The sequence below is a fragment of the Lethenteron reissneri genome, chromosome 25, assembly GCF_015708825.2.
Source record: "Lethenteron reissneri isolate LAM-NWPU_2019-01 chromosome 25, ASM1570882v1, whole genome shotgun sequence".
NCBI classification, from domain to species: Eukaryota; Metazoa; Chordata; class Hyperoartia; order Petromyzontiformes; family Petromyzontidae; genus Lethenteron; species Lethenteron reissneri.
The window spans coordinates 12,445,290-12,461,658 of NC_083803.1; the positions used below are offsets into that span (position 1 = coordinate 12,445,290).

Consider the following 16,369-nt stretch of genomic DNA (forward strand, 5'->3'; position numbering starts at 1 on the left):
ACCCATGGCACCTGCTGGGTCTGTCTCGTGACCTCCTGCCAGCGGGCGTTCGACACTTCACGTGGCCTTAACGTGCACATAGTCTGGCACAAGCGCCGTGGAGACGTCACCGCTGTTGTATATAAAAATTAAATGAAGATTGAGGAAAAATTCTAGATTTGAAGCTTTCGTGACTGCAAGGATTCATATTCTTAGGTTTTTTCAGTAAAGTCATGTGACTTTACCGAAAAAACCTAAGAATATTGAGGAAAAATGTTTAAATGAAGATTGGGAAAATGCGTAATTATCGTAAATTATGCTAATTTATGCAATTATTAGTGGCGAATGGCGGTTGGTGTGCACCTTGTGAGCATGCCGATGGGCGTGCCGTGTGGACCTCTGGGGTGCACCTTGTGAAGATGCCGATGGGCGTGTTGTCTGGATTTTTGGGTGCACTTTGGTATCGTGCTCTCTGGGAGGCGGTGCCATTCCCAGTCCCATAACGGGATCGCGCCGCGGCTGCTCCGGCCGTATGCACGGGGCTCCCGCCAACGCAAGGCAAGCGATGGTATTATTATGGTTATTATTACATTTACAATTAATTACGAGTTATTGACGTGGTAATGTTCTGTAGTTCGTGCTGGAGAGAGGAACCCGGTTCCCAAATAATCGTCGTGCGGTGGTGCGGTAATCGCAGTGCGACGCGTAACGCATGATTTAAGATGCAATCGAAGGGAATTTGTATTCGAATAAAAACACAAACTCGAACAGTCGCTGATCAGTTAGGTGCTAGGGAGTTGCTGCGTGTTGCCGAGACGTAGCCGAGTTTGAAAGAGGAAAGTCGTTAGCGTCGAGGTGCCGCTGTGCCCTCCCCCCCCCAACCAAGTTCAGTGAAATTGTCCGGCGCGGCCTACTCGAGCCTCGGGGTTCTCCCCCACCCCCACGGTTTGCCTGGGCGTCCCTACCGGGAGAGCGGCGTCGATTCCCGCAGGCGAACCCGCGGAGCGGCGTCCGTTAACAACTTTAGCGGAGGAGGCGAGTCATAGCGCAAATGCTGCCACTGTGCACGGTTCTTCTTCTCGCCTCGGTTATGCCTCTCGTCCCGCACACGGGAGTTTAAAGCGCCGTTCTTGGTGTGTTTATTATTCATTGGGGTTTTTTTGTGTGGACAAAATGTTGTCATTATAAAATGCACACTCGAGTGTCGTCACGCCATCTGACAGAGTTTGAAACTTTTGAGAGTATGGATTTTTGTTTTAGTTGTGACTTCACGAGGGTTCGTAGGCTGGCTTACGTTCATATCCACGTGTTTTCGAGGTAGTGCAAGTGTTTGGCCTTGTTACCTTCTCCAACACGTCGTTTGGTTTTTGAATTATGATGTACACATCGTTTTTGTTACGTATTATAAACTACGGACCATGTAGTAAACCGCTGGGATCTGCGCTCCTTTAACTGGGAGGAACAGCAAAACTAGACGAACGAACTCCTGAAATTGTGGCTAGCAGACTTTGGGCTCCTGAAAAATTTGGCATACGTAAGAAAAAAATAAACTTGCGTGTTTCTACAGCCTTGTTATTTGAATTACGTATGATCCATGTACACAGCCTTTTTTGTCAAATCAACTCCTGAATTTGGGTAAGAGTGGAGAGCATAGTTGCGGGAGCTTGGAGTATATAGTACAACAATGGATCTTGCTGCCCTCTGGTGAACACGTCTTTTTCAGCGTGGTTACTATATTGCAGTAGTTTTCTTATTATGATGCATACTATTTTTGTGTATACATTCACTGTGTTGCCTGTTCTACTTACAGTTAAATTGTATGATTTGTTTTATTACAACAGTACAAGTACCGCAATGCACTGCCTACTATAGTGCCACTCTGTACTTTGTTATATATTTAACACAAGGCTGTGTTCTCTTGCCATGCTTATGATAGTCTTATAATTACAGTACTGCAATGTGTTTCGTTTTATAACTGATAATATCGTTTACGCAGTTAACGTGATTACTCCATCGTAATGTTATACTGAATTGGTAGAAATAACACTATATACTGTTTTCAGCCTTTTATTTTGTATTCATACATATAATACGTACTTATTTTGCATTGCAGTAGTTTTGCAGTATTATACTTGTATTAAAATACACGAATACATATTCTTAGTCATTATCATTCTCTGTAAACTTTTTTTGCTATCTGCATTTCTAACCTTTTTTCTTATCCCGCAAAGACTGCATTTCTTTTACATGGTTAAAATAATGTTTGCAGCATACTTACCTTCATGCTACCCTTATAATTACCCGATTGCACAGGTCATCGATAGAGCAATTGTATTGTCATGCTGTATGAATGCTATTTGAATTTCAGCTTGTCCAGTCAAATATACGAATAAACTACCAAAGGTCATATTGCTCCAGTCACAACACACGTTCACACTGCGATTAGTAAAAGTGATATGTGTTGAGACATGCTACCCTGGCGAATAAAGTACATTCGCACCACAATAAATAAACAAAATAAATGATTGCCTGCACAAAATCCTGTCATTTTTTAATACTTTAACGGGCCACTGTATATTGCAATCAAACAATACCATTTGGGTACAGACAAAATAATCAGTACTGTACAAAGCTCAAATTCTTGGTCTGAATTTCCACCTCTTGTGGGATGAGATGAGGACTAAAAATACAACACTGAGCTCTACGTTTGTGTGGTTTTGTTACACACAGAGCCCCGGAGGCATGGGTGTGCAGGAGGTCAACGGAGACGAGGATTTGGGGCAGTGAAGTTAGCCAAGATAGAGCACAAGCATTGCAAGGCAAGACCTGACTCCTGCAAACACAGCTGAGTGCAGAGTGCACAGAACCGCAAGGCAAGACCTGACTCCAAAAGTCGCAAAAAAATACGTCAGGAGGAAATAGAATTACGAGATCACGATTCACTTGATATATTCCCATTCTGCTGAAATTGGTAAGGTTTTGAGGTGCATAATTCAGATAAGCGAGCTTGATTTCTAAGAAGTGTTAAACAAAATAGTACTGCTGTCACCACGAGTCAACAGTGAAGATATTCTTGGCGTGATCGTGGTGACGCTGCTTCGTGCGATGCCTTTAATAGTCGTGATCCGTAAATGTCCGGGGGAGGTGGAAAACCCTGCTTGGCTGCTGAAGCAAACACCATAAGTGGTTTAGTGAACGTCAGGTGACAACGTGTCCTCGGGTCGTTTTTAGCTTCAGGGCCTCGATCCTCCACGACCATTTAATGAATGACGCCAACTGTCGGCTATTGCTCCATCGTGACGTTACCTGCTTTGACGGCTAAATCGAGTGAAATTCACCTGGCGGAGAGCCCTATGTCCACTTGCAGCTGCCGTGTGGCCAACTTTGTGTGCATCCCCTCATGAAGAGGAGATCAGCCAATGACGCCACGGTGAGGTGCACGCCCGCCCAGGTCGATCTTGCCACCAGCGCCGGGGAGCGGCGGGGGGCCATGCTGGCAGGCGGCGGCGGCACTATGTTTCGCGACCAGGTGGGCGTCCTCTCGGGATGGTTCAAGGGCTGGAACGAGTGCGAGCAGACGGTGGCCCTGCTAGCACTTCTCAAGCGCGTGAGCCGCACCCAGGCACGCTTCCTGCAGCTCTGCCTGGATCATTCGCTGTCGGAGAGTGCTGAGCTACGTGTCCTGGAGCGCGAGGCCAACGACCCAGGTGAGAATCTCACCCACTGTCCGTGCCTGGGTAAATTCAGTGACTCCCAATTGTGAATATAAAGTGTTTGGCTGGGTGGCTTATGGGATGCATAATGTTTGTGTTAAAGCACAGACCCAGCACTGTTCGATCATTGGTTTGAATATGGGTCATCTGTGATTTAATCTCAGTGGTCAAGTCTAACCTGGCTGGGTGGCATTGTTTGTTAGTTGGCTCATAATTGAAGTTAGGTAGTTGAAAACCCCATTGGTAGTTGAACATCTTTATTCCAAAGTCAATAAAATCGGTTACGATTTGGGAAAATTAAACTGTGGCTTTTCTATATAGGGTTACTAGCCCCTGCATTGGAAATGTGCAGTTTTCATCATTGACTCGGGGTAGCCATTGGAGATTAGCGCCACCAATCACACATTTCAGGTGAGAATTGTTCATTTTTCTACAAGTCTATGGAATGTTCTCGGCTTGGTCACCAATGCCTACACAAACAATACTATTTATGTTTGTTTTTATTGCTTTTGGTATATATTTCAGTTGTGAGTGATTTTCTTTTTTAACAACACTATTTAAGGATATGTAAGGGGTATGCTATCCAATATGGAAATATCATGTATTGAAGTTCCTTCACAAACATGACGTGTGTTCTCCAGAGAGGGATGCATTTCTCTGCAAGACTTCAAATTTAATTTTTTTATTCAATGGTGTAATGCCAAGAATACATTTGGAATATATTTTAGATGTTTTTTTTAAATAATAAATATTCATAAAATGGAGGATATCAAAATAACTTGCTGTCCTGGGAGTGGTGAAGGGTTTTATAGAACTAACGCTATCTGTCAACTCACTAAACTGGTGCCAATAAGTTGTAAACGTATTACTGTGTTCTACATTAACATAGAGTAAATTATCTTTGAAAAATGATACTGCTTAGGAAAGTTGCTTTTGTAATTCGGTGGTGGACAATGACTTTCTACGAAATGTTGTTGTCTAATCGAAACTCACATTCTAACTTAGTGCACATGGAGGATGGTCACCCACATGACATGACAGTACACTTTACTGCTTTACTTCCTTATTTCCCACAGAACCTGAAAACAATCTACCTTGGTGCTGCTGTGATTAAAGTGCTGCACTGACAGTTGGAAGACCTCGAGTTTAAATCCCCTATTGCTGGTTGACTCGGGCAATCTTCCTTCTGTGGTAAATAAAAAAACGACTGATTATCGAGTGTAGAGTTTAGCCTCAAACATGAATTTGGAACTTTCGGTAAAGTCACGTCGGTAATAAAATAAAATAAATCACGACGTTTCGGGCGCAACACAAGCGTCCGTCATCATCACCTGATCACGACGTTTTCGGGTGACGTTTCGGGCGCAACACAAGCGTCCGTCATCATCACCTGATGACGGATGCTTGTGTTGGGCTCGAAACGTGATTTAATTTAATTATTTTTTTATGCCTATGTGACCTTACCGAAAGAACCAAAGAGTATGGATTCCTGCAGTCGCGAAAGCTTCAAATCAAGAATGAATTTGGAACTTCCACCACTGATGCAACAACATCACTTCATGTGTTGGCTTTCTTGATATCTGACAATTGGGTGGTTGTCTATGAGACTCCGATAAATGTAATTAAAAATGTCTCCATTTGGGCTCTAACATGTCCGTGCTGGTTTTGAAGTTTAGTCGACTTTTTTTCTCATCCATCACTCCAATACCATAATTACCAATCCTCTAACAAGATGGTGTTGAATAGTCCTTGTCAAGATTTTTCTTGGCATGCCAAGGAGGGAGATGCCACATTCTTAGAAAGAGAGAACACCAGGATATATATTCAAGCATGCAGAACATGTTCAGTGGTGGGCCAACCCGTTAATTATGTCATATAGGGTAGCCTGCAAAAAATTGCCACAATTCACTTGGGACGTAATCCTTGCCCAGTGCTTTACTTGATCGCAGGTTCCAGTTTGCTTTTTGCACACCCTCGGCAGATTGCTCAACAGAGAGCTGCGTATAGGAGGTGGCTACTTTTTCCAACCTTTGAGGTTTTGCAATGTTTGTAGGTCAGGCCTCCCTTGCCCAATAATGTTGGTTTGAGTTGATGAAAGGTTTTCCCTCCCCCAAGACCTCGCAGAAATGCTCAGCAAATCTGCAGACCTGATCTTGTGGCTCAGATATTGGGTCACCATTCTTTCCCTTACGGTTTGTGATTGGTGTGGTACTACAAATGGTGGCTGCCAAGGCAGTTTCCACCTCAACAACTCAAGACCACCGTTCATCATTGTAGTGCAGAACGGCTTTCCAAACCTCCCAGGCAAAGCCTGCAGTAAGCTTCCTCATTCTTGGCCATGGGATGCTGGAAAACGTTACAGTGAATGGGCTTACCATTCTGTCATAGCCAGCTGGAATATCTTCTTTATCTGCCGGGGGGAGGTTTCGACTGTGTAAGCAACACAGCCATCGCAGCTGCATAAGCCATATTCCTTAATCACACTCATGCCCCTCAGCATCAGGAAGAGGTGTGTGGGGGGGAAGATGCCAACCCCTCTTTCTGAGAAGTTAACGGTGGTGGTCCAATGAGGAGATTGCTCCCCGACATGAATATAGAATTTTCACAAACTCTGCCCCACACTTGTTTTAGCGGCAGAAAGAGTCTTTGACTTTTGACTTAAGCACTATAAAGGCAAGAATCCCATAGCTGACTTTGGAAGGACCCTTGTAACTTCCAGTGAGTTGTAAATGTGGACTTTGCAAGCAGGAATTGAGCCTGAGCCCTTGCATGGAATTGCGGTCAGTATTGTGTCCCGTGCCAGCTTGGCACAATTGTTGACCGATTTTAAGAAACTTAATATTTGAATGTTGATGGAAACAATTATATGCATGTTTAAGTAGTTTCTCATTATTTCCTCATTCCATTACATGTAAAATGTTGGAGATGGCTAGGTTTTTAAGCACAACATTTTAGCAAAGCTGCTCATGAATATATAACGAAGTATTGACACAAGACTTTGATATACAACCGCTGACCTGCACAGCTCAAGAAAGTAGTTTGCCATCGACCGCTATGTGCATTAATCAATGTTTGTGCAATATTTTTTAATTCTCATGTGTCACTTTGTGTTATGGATTCTATTTGCTTCATTGCTGTACTTTATTTGTTTTGCTTTTTGTCATTTTGGTTACCCAGGCCACTTGCAAATGGGACTTGAGTTCTCACCTGGTTAAACAAAATAAACTTGACGTTGAGTCATTGAAGTGTAAGCAAATAATGGCATACATTTACATTTAAGAACATAAATTTGGGTGAGTACTGATGGGAGCATTGTGTTGCTATTCCAGGTTAAGCATTGCATTGGAAATTTGTACAGACATCCCTCTGGAACTGGTACATTCCTGAAAAGTTGTCCGTAAAGCGAAATTCCGTTTATCGAACCCTATTTTCCCATTGATATCCATTATTAAATTGGAGATGCATTCCTCCGTAACAAACTTCGGCCCAAAGACCTAACAAAATGACAATTAAGAATGCAGGAAACATTTTTATAAGCACGTTTATATTAATAATGTTATAAAATCTTCATAATAATATTCAAAATAACTTGTGAAATAAAAATACTGGACCGTACTCTTTATGCACTTTTGCTATCACTTGCACTTAATGGCCTCTTTCCAGACGTCTTGACTTTTACTGACAAACGTTGAAAAGGGGGACAAACCCTGCACAGTACGGCACGAGGCGTGATTGACACAAAGTCGAGCTTGGACGACGGCACGAAGAGCGCTAGAAACCAATACAGTGTGAACAGTGCACCTCACAAACGACCTGGAGCCGCTTGAAATGCCCGCTAGGATGAATGACAGACTGTGGATTTTTTTGTTTCCCTGCCCCCCCCCCCCAAAAAATTGAGTTTAGAGATTAAAAATTCCATAAATGCAAATTAAACGTAGATCAAAATTGTTCCCGAATTTATACGTTACGTTATGGCGAAATTCCGATTATTGAGTTGCTGTGTAACGAGGGATGACTATCTGAATTTGTGTCGAATCTCTCAAACGTTCGCCTCAACCTCAGATTAGCACATTATCCAGTATGTGAACATCAACACTAGGTGTTGTGCTGATACACTACTTTATAATTTGCTGTGCCAGTCCGAATAGGTGCTCTAAAGCACTTGCCCTCAAGGTCAGTCAGGCTAAGTATGTGTCGTGCTCATGCCATGGTGATTAGCACGCTTCTGTAAATTCCCAGTCGCCCATATTAATTTCTAGACCATGCCCGACAGTGGCACTTTATATCTAATGCTGACTTGAGCCTTTCCTATATAAACTCAGCCTAAAATTATGTCAGCATCAGAACTGGAGATACCGTGTGGCCAGGCACGTGGTCTTGACTTGCAACCCCTTCATGTGGTATTCCTACTTTAAGAGATGGTCGTGAACTGTTTTTACACTAAGAGCAGGGTATTTATGTAGTATGCATTTTATTTGTGAAATCTGTTACACAGCTGGAATGCAGGTAGACAGCATGGTCCTAATTCTAGATTTTAAGTGTTCGTAACTGCAAGGATTCATACTCTTTGGTTTTTTCGGTAAAGTCATGTAGGTAAAAAATAAAATAATTGAAAACTAAATTAAATCACGACGTTTCGGGCGCAACTACGTTGTTCCCACCTGAAGAAGGATGCTTGTGTTGCGCCCGAAACGTTGTGATTTAATTTAGCATGGTCCTACCTTACATGTTTGTGTCCATGTAGCCTTATGCGCAGAATGCTCACCAGTCAATTTACCGAACTCTTGTTTTCTCTTATTGCCTGATAATTTCTGCATTTGCAAAAACTGGCCATATGCTTTAAAATAGAAGAGCAACACTGCTATAATTATGAATCTGGCTGGCTTGAAACTGCTAAAATTTGGGAGTCTTCCTTGCTGCCGTTGAAACAACAAAGATGCAATGTGGAATATTTGACGACTATGTTCATGTAAAGTAATGTGTTATGTAATGAGCGCTTGCAAATCACGCATCATGATGAAAGCACGATGTCATTATGTTGTGCTCTGCCCCTTGGGCATAAGCTACCTGCACACACATGAATACGTTGAGGACAGCATTCTTTCTTAACGGCATTGTCTTGTGCCACCATCCTCTCCTGTTTCCACAATACTCCCCATTCCGTAATCACTTTCTTTTCATCTGCAGTATGAGGGAATGGAATAGTGTACTCCATGTTAATTATTCGTTTTAATCCGATGTTTCATTGTCCCAATTTATTTCACATGCATCTAAATGGGTGTGTTACAATGGTGTCATGTAAGAAAACTACAAAACCTGTCAACTTAAAAATGTCCGTTTTAAGAAAAAGATCGCATAATTTAATTTAAGACCACGGTGGACACTTGAATATGTGGAGCCTATTTATTTACGGTGCAATATATAGGTATATATAAACACACCCTAAGTTTGCCAGCTGTTTCATTATTTGCTTTTAAAAAGTAGGTCCGTAAAATTGAGAAATTAAGCCTCACTCAATCATTGACTTGTGACGTCATATTCCGAGTGCTTGAAAGGCCACACTGATGCATGCATTCATGAAAGCCCCAGTGTAGATATCTCAAAAGCAATTTTGCAGTTTAATTTGTGACTCACGTGGAATGATGTGCTTGCCTCTATCGTGTTGTCCATTCAGCATGTCACTCCTTTTTAAACTGTACAAATGTATTATGCGCGTATGGGTCCAGCTAGCCAATAGGTTAGCGGACAACATTTTTGTTTTTTTTATGTTGAAAAACAGTCAATTGTTAATCATTTGCTGTGGGGAGATCATAGCTTCAAAAACGAGTCACAAGCCATCGTCATCACATCGCTGGGGTTATTAAAATGAGTAGCAATGTGTGGAGCGTCAACAGTGGAAAGAGTGAGCTCTTTTACAGAAATGGGGAATTTTAACCATTGGTAGACACTTAATGTTGTGCAGCAAAGTTCCTTCATATTGCATTGCCATGTGCTTGTTAGGACTTTGTTGCTGAATGTACAGTCGCAGTTTTTTCTCCATGACCACTGACCCAACATTGCGTGAGTTGTATGCCTCCAGAATTCACTGTGGCCTTGGCCGTGCAGTCCACCCAATTTGCATGGGCTCGGGTGAGAGTGCACGCCCAGTGTTTTCGTAACACACATCTCACTCCCTTGCACAGAGGCTGCTGTTCTACCCTAATGAAGAATCAATAGACTTTTTCCTGGCCAGCTGTCCCCCTGGCTTAGGCTGAATCAATGACCCTCTCATACTGGGTGTTAATGGTACCCTTGTATGCACATGTACATGCTGGTTAATGAAGGAATTTATCCTTTAAAGTTACATTAAATATTACTTCAAGCGCTGGTATTGCGATCAACAGTAAACAAAAATCTACCTTTCATCCTGGGGTGTAAATAGTTGACTTTTAATAGCAATATATTTTCTTTACATTTATTTAAGGTAGATTTGAAGTTTTCGTGACTGCAGGGATCCATACTCTTTGTTTTTTTCGGTAAAGTCACGTAGGTATAAAATTAATTAAATCACGACGTTTCAATCGCAACAATCATCATCAGGTGGGAAAACCACAGCAAAATAAAAATTGATGTGGTTTTCCCACCTGATGATTTATACCTACATGACTTTACCGAAAGAACCAAAGAGTATTTATTTAAGGTTTATAATAGCATGGTCTAGCTCCAGACACATTGGTAAGTCTCTAGTACAAGTTGCAGATGGAGGCATTCGTGGTTTCCAAGTGGCGTATCAATCACTTTGCTTGCTCCACTGTGTTGCATAGCATCTAGATGAGGATCCATATCATAGCACAGGTAGGTCACAGGTATGATGGATTTTGTTTTTTGTGCCCAGTTGCAACTAAAATGTGGTTAATTTAAATGCTGGTCAGTGTTGACTCGGCCTATAATTATTTTGCTTTTAATAATGAATGCCAGTCAGTGGGATACCAAAAAGTAGTTGTCCTATGGAAACACTGATTTTCACAGGTTAAGGACTACTGCTAGAGATATGCACTAAACCATACTCCTTCATCAGTGAGATGCATTCAGTGAGGCACATATTTAAGATACATTTATTTAATGAGATTCAAAGCTTTCGTGACTGCAGGAATTCCTCTTTTTTTCTCGGTAAAGTCACGTAGAAAATATAAATAATTATTATTGGATTTTATATTCTACGTGACTACAGAAAGAACCAAAGAGTAATTTATTTAATTGTTTAACATTATTAAGAATAGCATAATTTAGTTCCAAGCACTGTGCATATAAAGATATTGTTTTCAGGATATGACGTGTTTATTGTGGTTTGTTAACAATACATTAACAGGACTGAAACAGGCTGACAATTGTACTATTCATGGTGGAGAAAGTTATAATTTGTAAAATACTGTGATTTTGTTCAAAGCTATATGTTATAAATAATGTACTCTTTCCCATTTCGTGAAATTATGTTTATAACGTAAGGTGTGTTCATGGTACAGTTTTGCTCCGATATACGTCTCCCCTTTAACATGGTTTTGCACATACGTCGTCACTGAATACCAGGACCTGATTTGCGTCGTCTAAACCCACACATCGCTGACAGCATCATCCTTCCCTTTTCGTATCCATCGCCTCTCAGCCTTCGCCTTCACCTACCCTGCAGATTTGCTTTGATGCGCGTCGTTTCAATATTTGTTGTCACGGATTTCAGGAACGTGTCCTCGACGTAAACCGGGGTATGACTGTACAACATGCATTGGCCGTCCTGAACAAAGACTGGCCCCCATTAAGGAAATGTGGAATTTCAATCGCTTGTGCAGAGCTACTGCTCCATTACTTAGCCAGAAAATACGTTTGTTTTTTCTTCATAAATACAAACATCTCATCCAGCAGTGCGTTTATTATGGCTGATGATGACCTATAAACCTCTTGAGTTGATTTGGAATGTTAAAAATCTACGCTCAACTCATCAGTGCCTCTATACTTTTCAATACCAACACATTGTAGTGCAGTTATGGTGCTGTGACATAGCCCTGAGCTTAGACTCTAAACTGCATAATAAATGTGATTTCAGAGCACAGAACCACAGTCCATCCTGTGGTCTCATATTATAATTATTATCTGCAGTGCCCTGTCTACATATTGAAGCCAAAGATTTGAAATTCTTGTTTGAATTAGCAGACTGCCATCCTTGTGTTGCCCATCTTTGTTGTGGTTTTTGGTTGCCACTATGGTAATGGGTCAGGCTGACCTCTGGTGCAAAGTGGCTTTAAAACATTTTTGGATCGGCAGCACATTGGCTCACTTACTTTTCAGTCTCCACATCCCAAATGCAAGTGAGGCTGACCTGTCGTGTTGCAATTCCATTGTTTTGTTGCACAGGTGGGGGTAGCTGTCATTAGATGTTCCGTTTTTAAAATTATCATCATGCCCGACAATGGATATTGTTTTTTTTTCCCCCACAAAAACATCCCCATATCCAATCGATATTTGTGTGACTAGGTTCCCCTCCATTGACAGAAGATTTTTTTTCAGAAACAGAGGAATGCAAAAGTCGAAATAGTCTGCAGTCAGATGAAGTCACTTTAGAATTTATGCCACGAGTGTGTTTGTTGATTTCGATGCTATGTGAAATAAATACTGCACTAAAATGGGATCATGTAGCCTCCACAAATAGAATTATAAATAGGAAGATTGAAGAGCGGGGAAGTGTTTCAGTAAAGCAGGTGATGCATGTTTAGTTTTGAACTGTTTGCATGACTATTCATAGAACATTAATAGAGAAAATAAATAATGTTGGATTATGATAAGTGTTTAAGCAATGTGTGTCTCATGAAGTTGAGACTATATTAATCAGACTGCTTGCTTTATTTCACCAGACATGACTGGGTGGACTGCATGAGTGACCTCTTTACCGAGAGTAAACTTAATGAGGTTAAATATGCATGTACAAGTAACAAACTACTATGCCAGGACCACTGATCCTGAGTTTGAATCTTAAACCCAAATGCCACCAAAAGTTAAGTATTGTTCTTATTTGTAATAAAGCTGATGGGTTTCAGCTTGGCAATGAATGACTGCTCAAAATATAATGTAAATGGTTTTATTTTCTCAGCCCAGCTAAACTTTGAGGCGTTCACTTGGTATGGGTGGTATATATACCTTGGCTAAATGTGGCCAGGTGGAACTGTGATTAGAGCACTTAACTCATTCACAATCTTAAGTTTGTGAATTCAAATCCCAGCCGGACGCTGATGCAGCCGTAGTTCTCTCTGCAGATAGATTGATTGCTGTCATGGGGGAATGTGGGATTTTCACCGCTGGCTCTTGAATATGCAATGAAGATCCACACTACCCAATGGTTGGGTACAGTGCGGTAAACTGATAGTACAGTAGATGTCATGCTATAGTCGATGGCTATAGTAGATCATAGGCAAATGGTGAACCACTCACTGCGCATCATGAAGACGAATCATGCTGTACTTATCACTAATAATTTACATCCATTTGTCTCATCACTGCTGGATGAAGGCCTCCTCATACCTTACCAGTCATGGTGGTTCTTTCCCCATACTTCAGCATACTGGTCCGTGTGGGTTGGTGAAGGAGGGGGCCGATGACCAGGTTAGATATCACTCGCAGCTGATGTAAGTCAGTGGCCAATAATTGAACTTTGTTTGTCGGGCCCAAAGCACAGTGCATATTGAAGAGACCACAGAAGCAGTTATCTGGCCTCTGTCTTCATGAGTGGCCTGTGGGGAGTTACCAGAATGCATATTGCTTCACCTTATGCCTTGAGAGAACTTTATGCGTAATACTTATGCCAGCAGGGCATCTTGTTGAGGACGTTCATTTCAGTGTCTCCTTCCTGAAACGCTGATCTTTGTTGGTGCCTCTTAGCCAGGAGTGTACATTCTACTTTTCTATTGCAGAGGGCAGCTTCATTTTGTCACAAGCATTGTTGACTTCCAGAGATATAACGGGTTGAGTTGACATTACTACGACGATTTAAACTCGCAATCTTATGGTTGTGAATTGAGTGCTCTAACCGCAGCACCCCACTCAGCTGTAAGACCAGCGTGTAAAGCCGACGCACATGTCCACACACACGCAAAACCTCGTGTACACTTGGATCCTAGAGGTCCATTTCCTCCAGAAGGCATGATCAGAGCTTTTCTGCGTCTCCCTCGCCGAAAATTGGAAACGTCTTCGCCTTTAAAAAATAATCCTCGGGATCGTCAGAGGAGGAACATTCTTTTCGGCTTAAGTCATGGCCTGCCAGTAACCAATGGGAGAATTGGTGTGCTGAGGAGGAAGAGCGGGGCACGTGTGTGGTGGCCAATATAAATAAGCGCTTCCCATATGCGTGGCGCCTTCTGTGGCAAGCTGTGCCTAGAATAGGGAGAACGTGTTTGTGACTGTATAGCAGTGGCAATGAAGTTAACATGGTGTTTTAACATTTAAACTATACACTTTTTTCAAATTCATGACTAAATAAAATAACTCTAAAATGTATCATGTTGTTAATGTTGTGAATTGGAAGTTAAATTTGTTTTTAGCTGGCCGGTTGGTTCAGGGGTTTTTAACCCTCACACTTCCATCAAGAGCATTTAGCCCATCACCACCGAGGCGATGAGATTGAAACCAAGTTTCGGGTTTGTTTTAAGGTATAGTAAGTTGAATGTCTCAGCCAAGTCGCCAATGACTACGCAAAAAAATAAATTTGAATTCCAGCTGTATGGACTATTTGGGTTTATTTTTATGTAATGAACACTTTACAGGGAATGTGCGTGCAACACCTGGTATTGAATAAGAGACCCATGCAATTTACTCTTATGTCCTGTAGTTCTGTATTGTATTTTTTTGGCAGCTGTTCTTCGACACAAGATGATTCACTGCAAGAGCTCCAAATCGAAATGTATTCTGACTACATTTTAGGCACGTTTGTAATTTTCAAATATTACAATTCAGGAAATTGGTTTTGTTGGATGACCTTTTCTTAAGAATGCTGCCATGTGATTTTGTGGGGTCCAGTTGCTTAAATGGTGCTTTATGTAATTGAATGCAGGTAGGAATGCCTGCCTGCAGTTCAGATGACCAGTTATATTTTTCCTGTAATTATACCACACTAAATCACTGAAACATAAACGTAAGGATATGTTCAGTTCCGCTGCAACAGCAGGCCACAAACAGATGCAGGTATGTGTCTGTGGTTGGAGGAAAGTTACATCACACCATGGGTTGAGGATCCACCAGGGGAAGAAGGGGTGTTTGGGTAAAGAGAGACAGAGGCCTCGCATTGATTACTTTCTGCGAAAGCGATCAAATCAGTCGAATGAAGCACAGCAACTGGACGCAAACCATAGTTTGCAGTGCATCAGTACCACTGTCATGGAGGACGTAAACTCAAGCACCGAAGTAACAACTGAGGTGGAACCAACAACAGGAGTGGAACTCACCCAGCCTCCGAGACCTGCAATCGAGAGGAGACTACCAGGGCACAGACCGTATGTGAAGTGGCCTGGCGCCAGTGACAAGAAGTTGTGGGAAACAGTGAATACTGACCTTACCTTGACCCTCGAGAAACTTCGAGGCACTGTGGAGAAGAAGTTGGAGAGGATGGGGAACATCATCTATGAGTACGGGGCAGAAAGCTTTGGAGTGCAAGAGGCAAAAGGCGGGAGAAAGGTTCCAACCCCACCAGTTTCCAGGAGGCAACAAGAAATCAAGCGCCTCGTTCAAGAAAGGAGACAGCTTAAGAAACAGTGGAAGAAAGCCTCGGAAGTGGAAAAGGAGGGCATAGAGGCACTTCAGGCTGACATCAAAACCCGGTTGGCATCCCTCCGTAGAGCAGAGAACCTACGGAAGCGCAGAAGGAAGAAAGAACAAACTAGAACTCGATTCTATAAAGATCCCTTCAAGTTCCTTAAAAGTCTCTTCACGAAGGAAAAAAGTGGAGTTCTAAAAACAACAAAGAAAGACCTAGAAGAGCACCTGAGAACAACAAACTTTGACTCAAAGCGACATGAACATCTGGCCATCCCATCAGATATCCCACCCATTGAACCCCCGGAACATCATATTGAGACCAGCCCTCCGACATGGAAAGAGGTGGAAAACACAGTTCGAAGGGCAAGAACAGCATCAGCCCCGGGGCCAAATGGAGTCCCGTACAAAGTGTATAAGAACGCACCAGACGTCCTGAGGTTCCTCTGGAGGCTTATGAGAACAGCTTGGCAAAAGAAGATAATACCCAAAGTGTGGCGTAGGGCAGGCGGGGTCCTGATCCCTAAGGAGAAGGATGCAGTGAACATCAGCCAATTCCGCCCAATCTCCTTACTGAATGTCGAGGGTAAAATCTTCTTTAGGATCATTGCCCAGAGGATGGCCGAGTACCTGCAAAGGAATGCGTACGTCGATACATCTGTACAGAAGGCAGGAATATCAGGGTTCTCTGGCTGCTTGGAACATTCCAGCATGATCTGGCACCAGATCCAAATGGCCAAGGTGGAGAAAAGGGACCTCCATGTAGTCTTCCTCGACCTCGCCAATGCATTTGGCTCTGTGCCCCATGAACTCCTGTGGTCTGCCTTCAGATTTTTCCACATACCGGACACCATCACAACCCTGGTGAAGTCGTACTTTCAGGATCTGCAGTTCTGCTTCACCACCTC

General features: G+C 42.4%; 1 protein-coding gene across 1 annotated transcript in view; it reads left to right on the forward strand.

The window, feature by feature from the left end:
* The first annotated feature begins 439 nt into the window (after nt 1-439).
* Nucleotides 440-16,369, forward strand: part of LOC133347248 (protein Smaug homolog 1-like) — a 60,399-nt gene continuing 44,469 nt past the window's right edge. The window contains 2 exon segments of the mRNA XM_061559358.1: nt 440-547; nt 2,710-3,686. Of these exon segments, the coding sequence (XP_061415342.1) occupies nt 3,380-3,686 (307 nt within the window). The 5' untranslated portion in view covers nt 440-547; nt 2,710-3,379.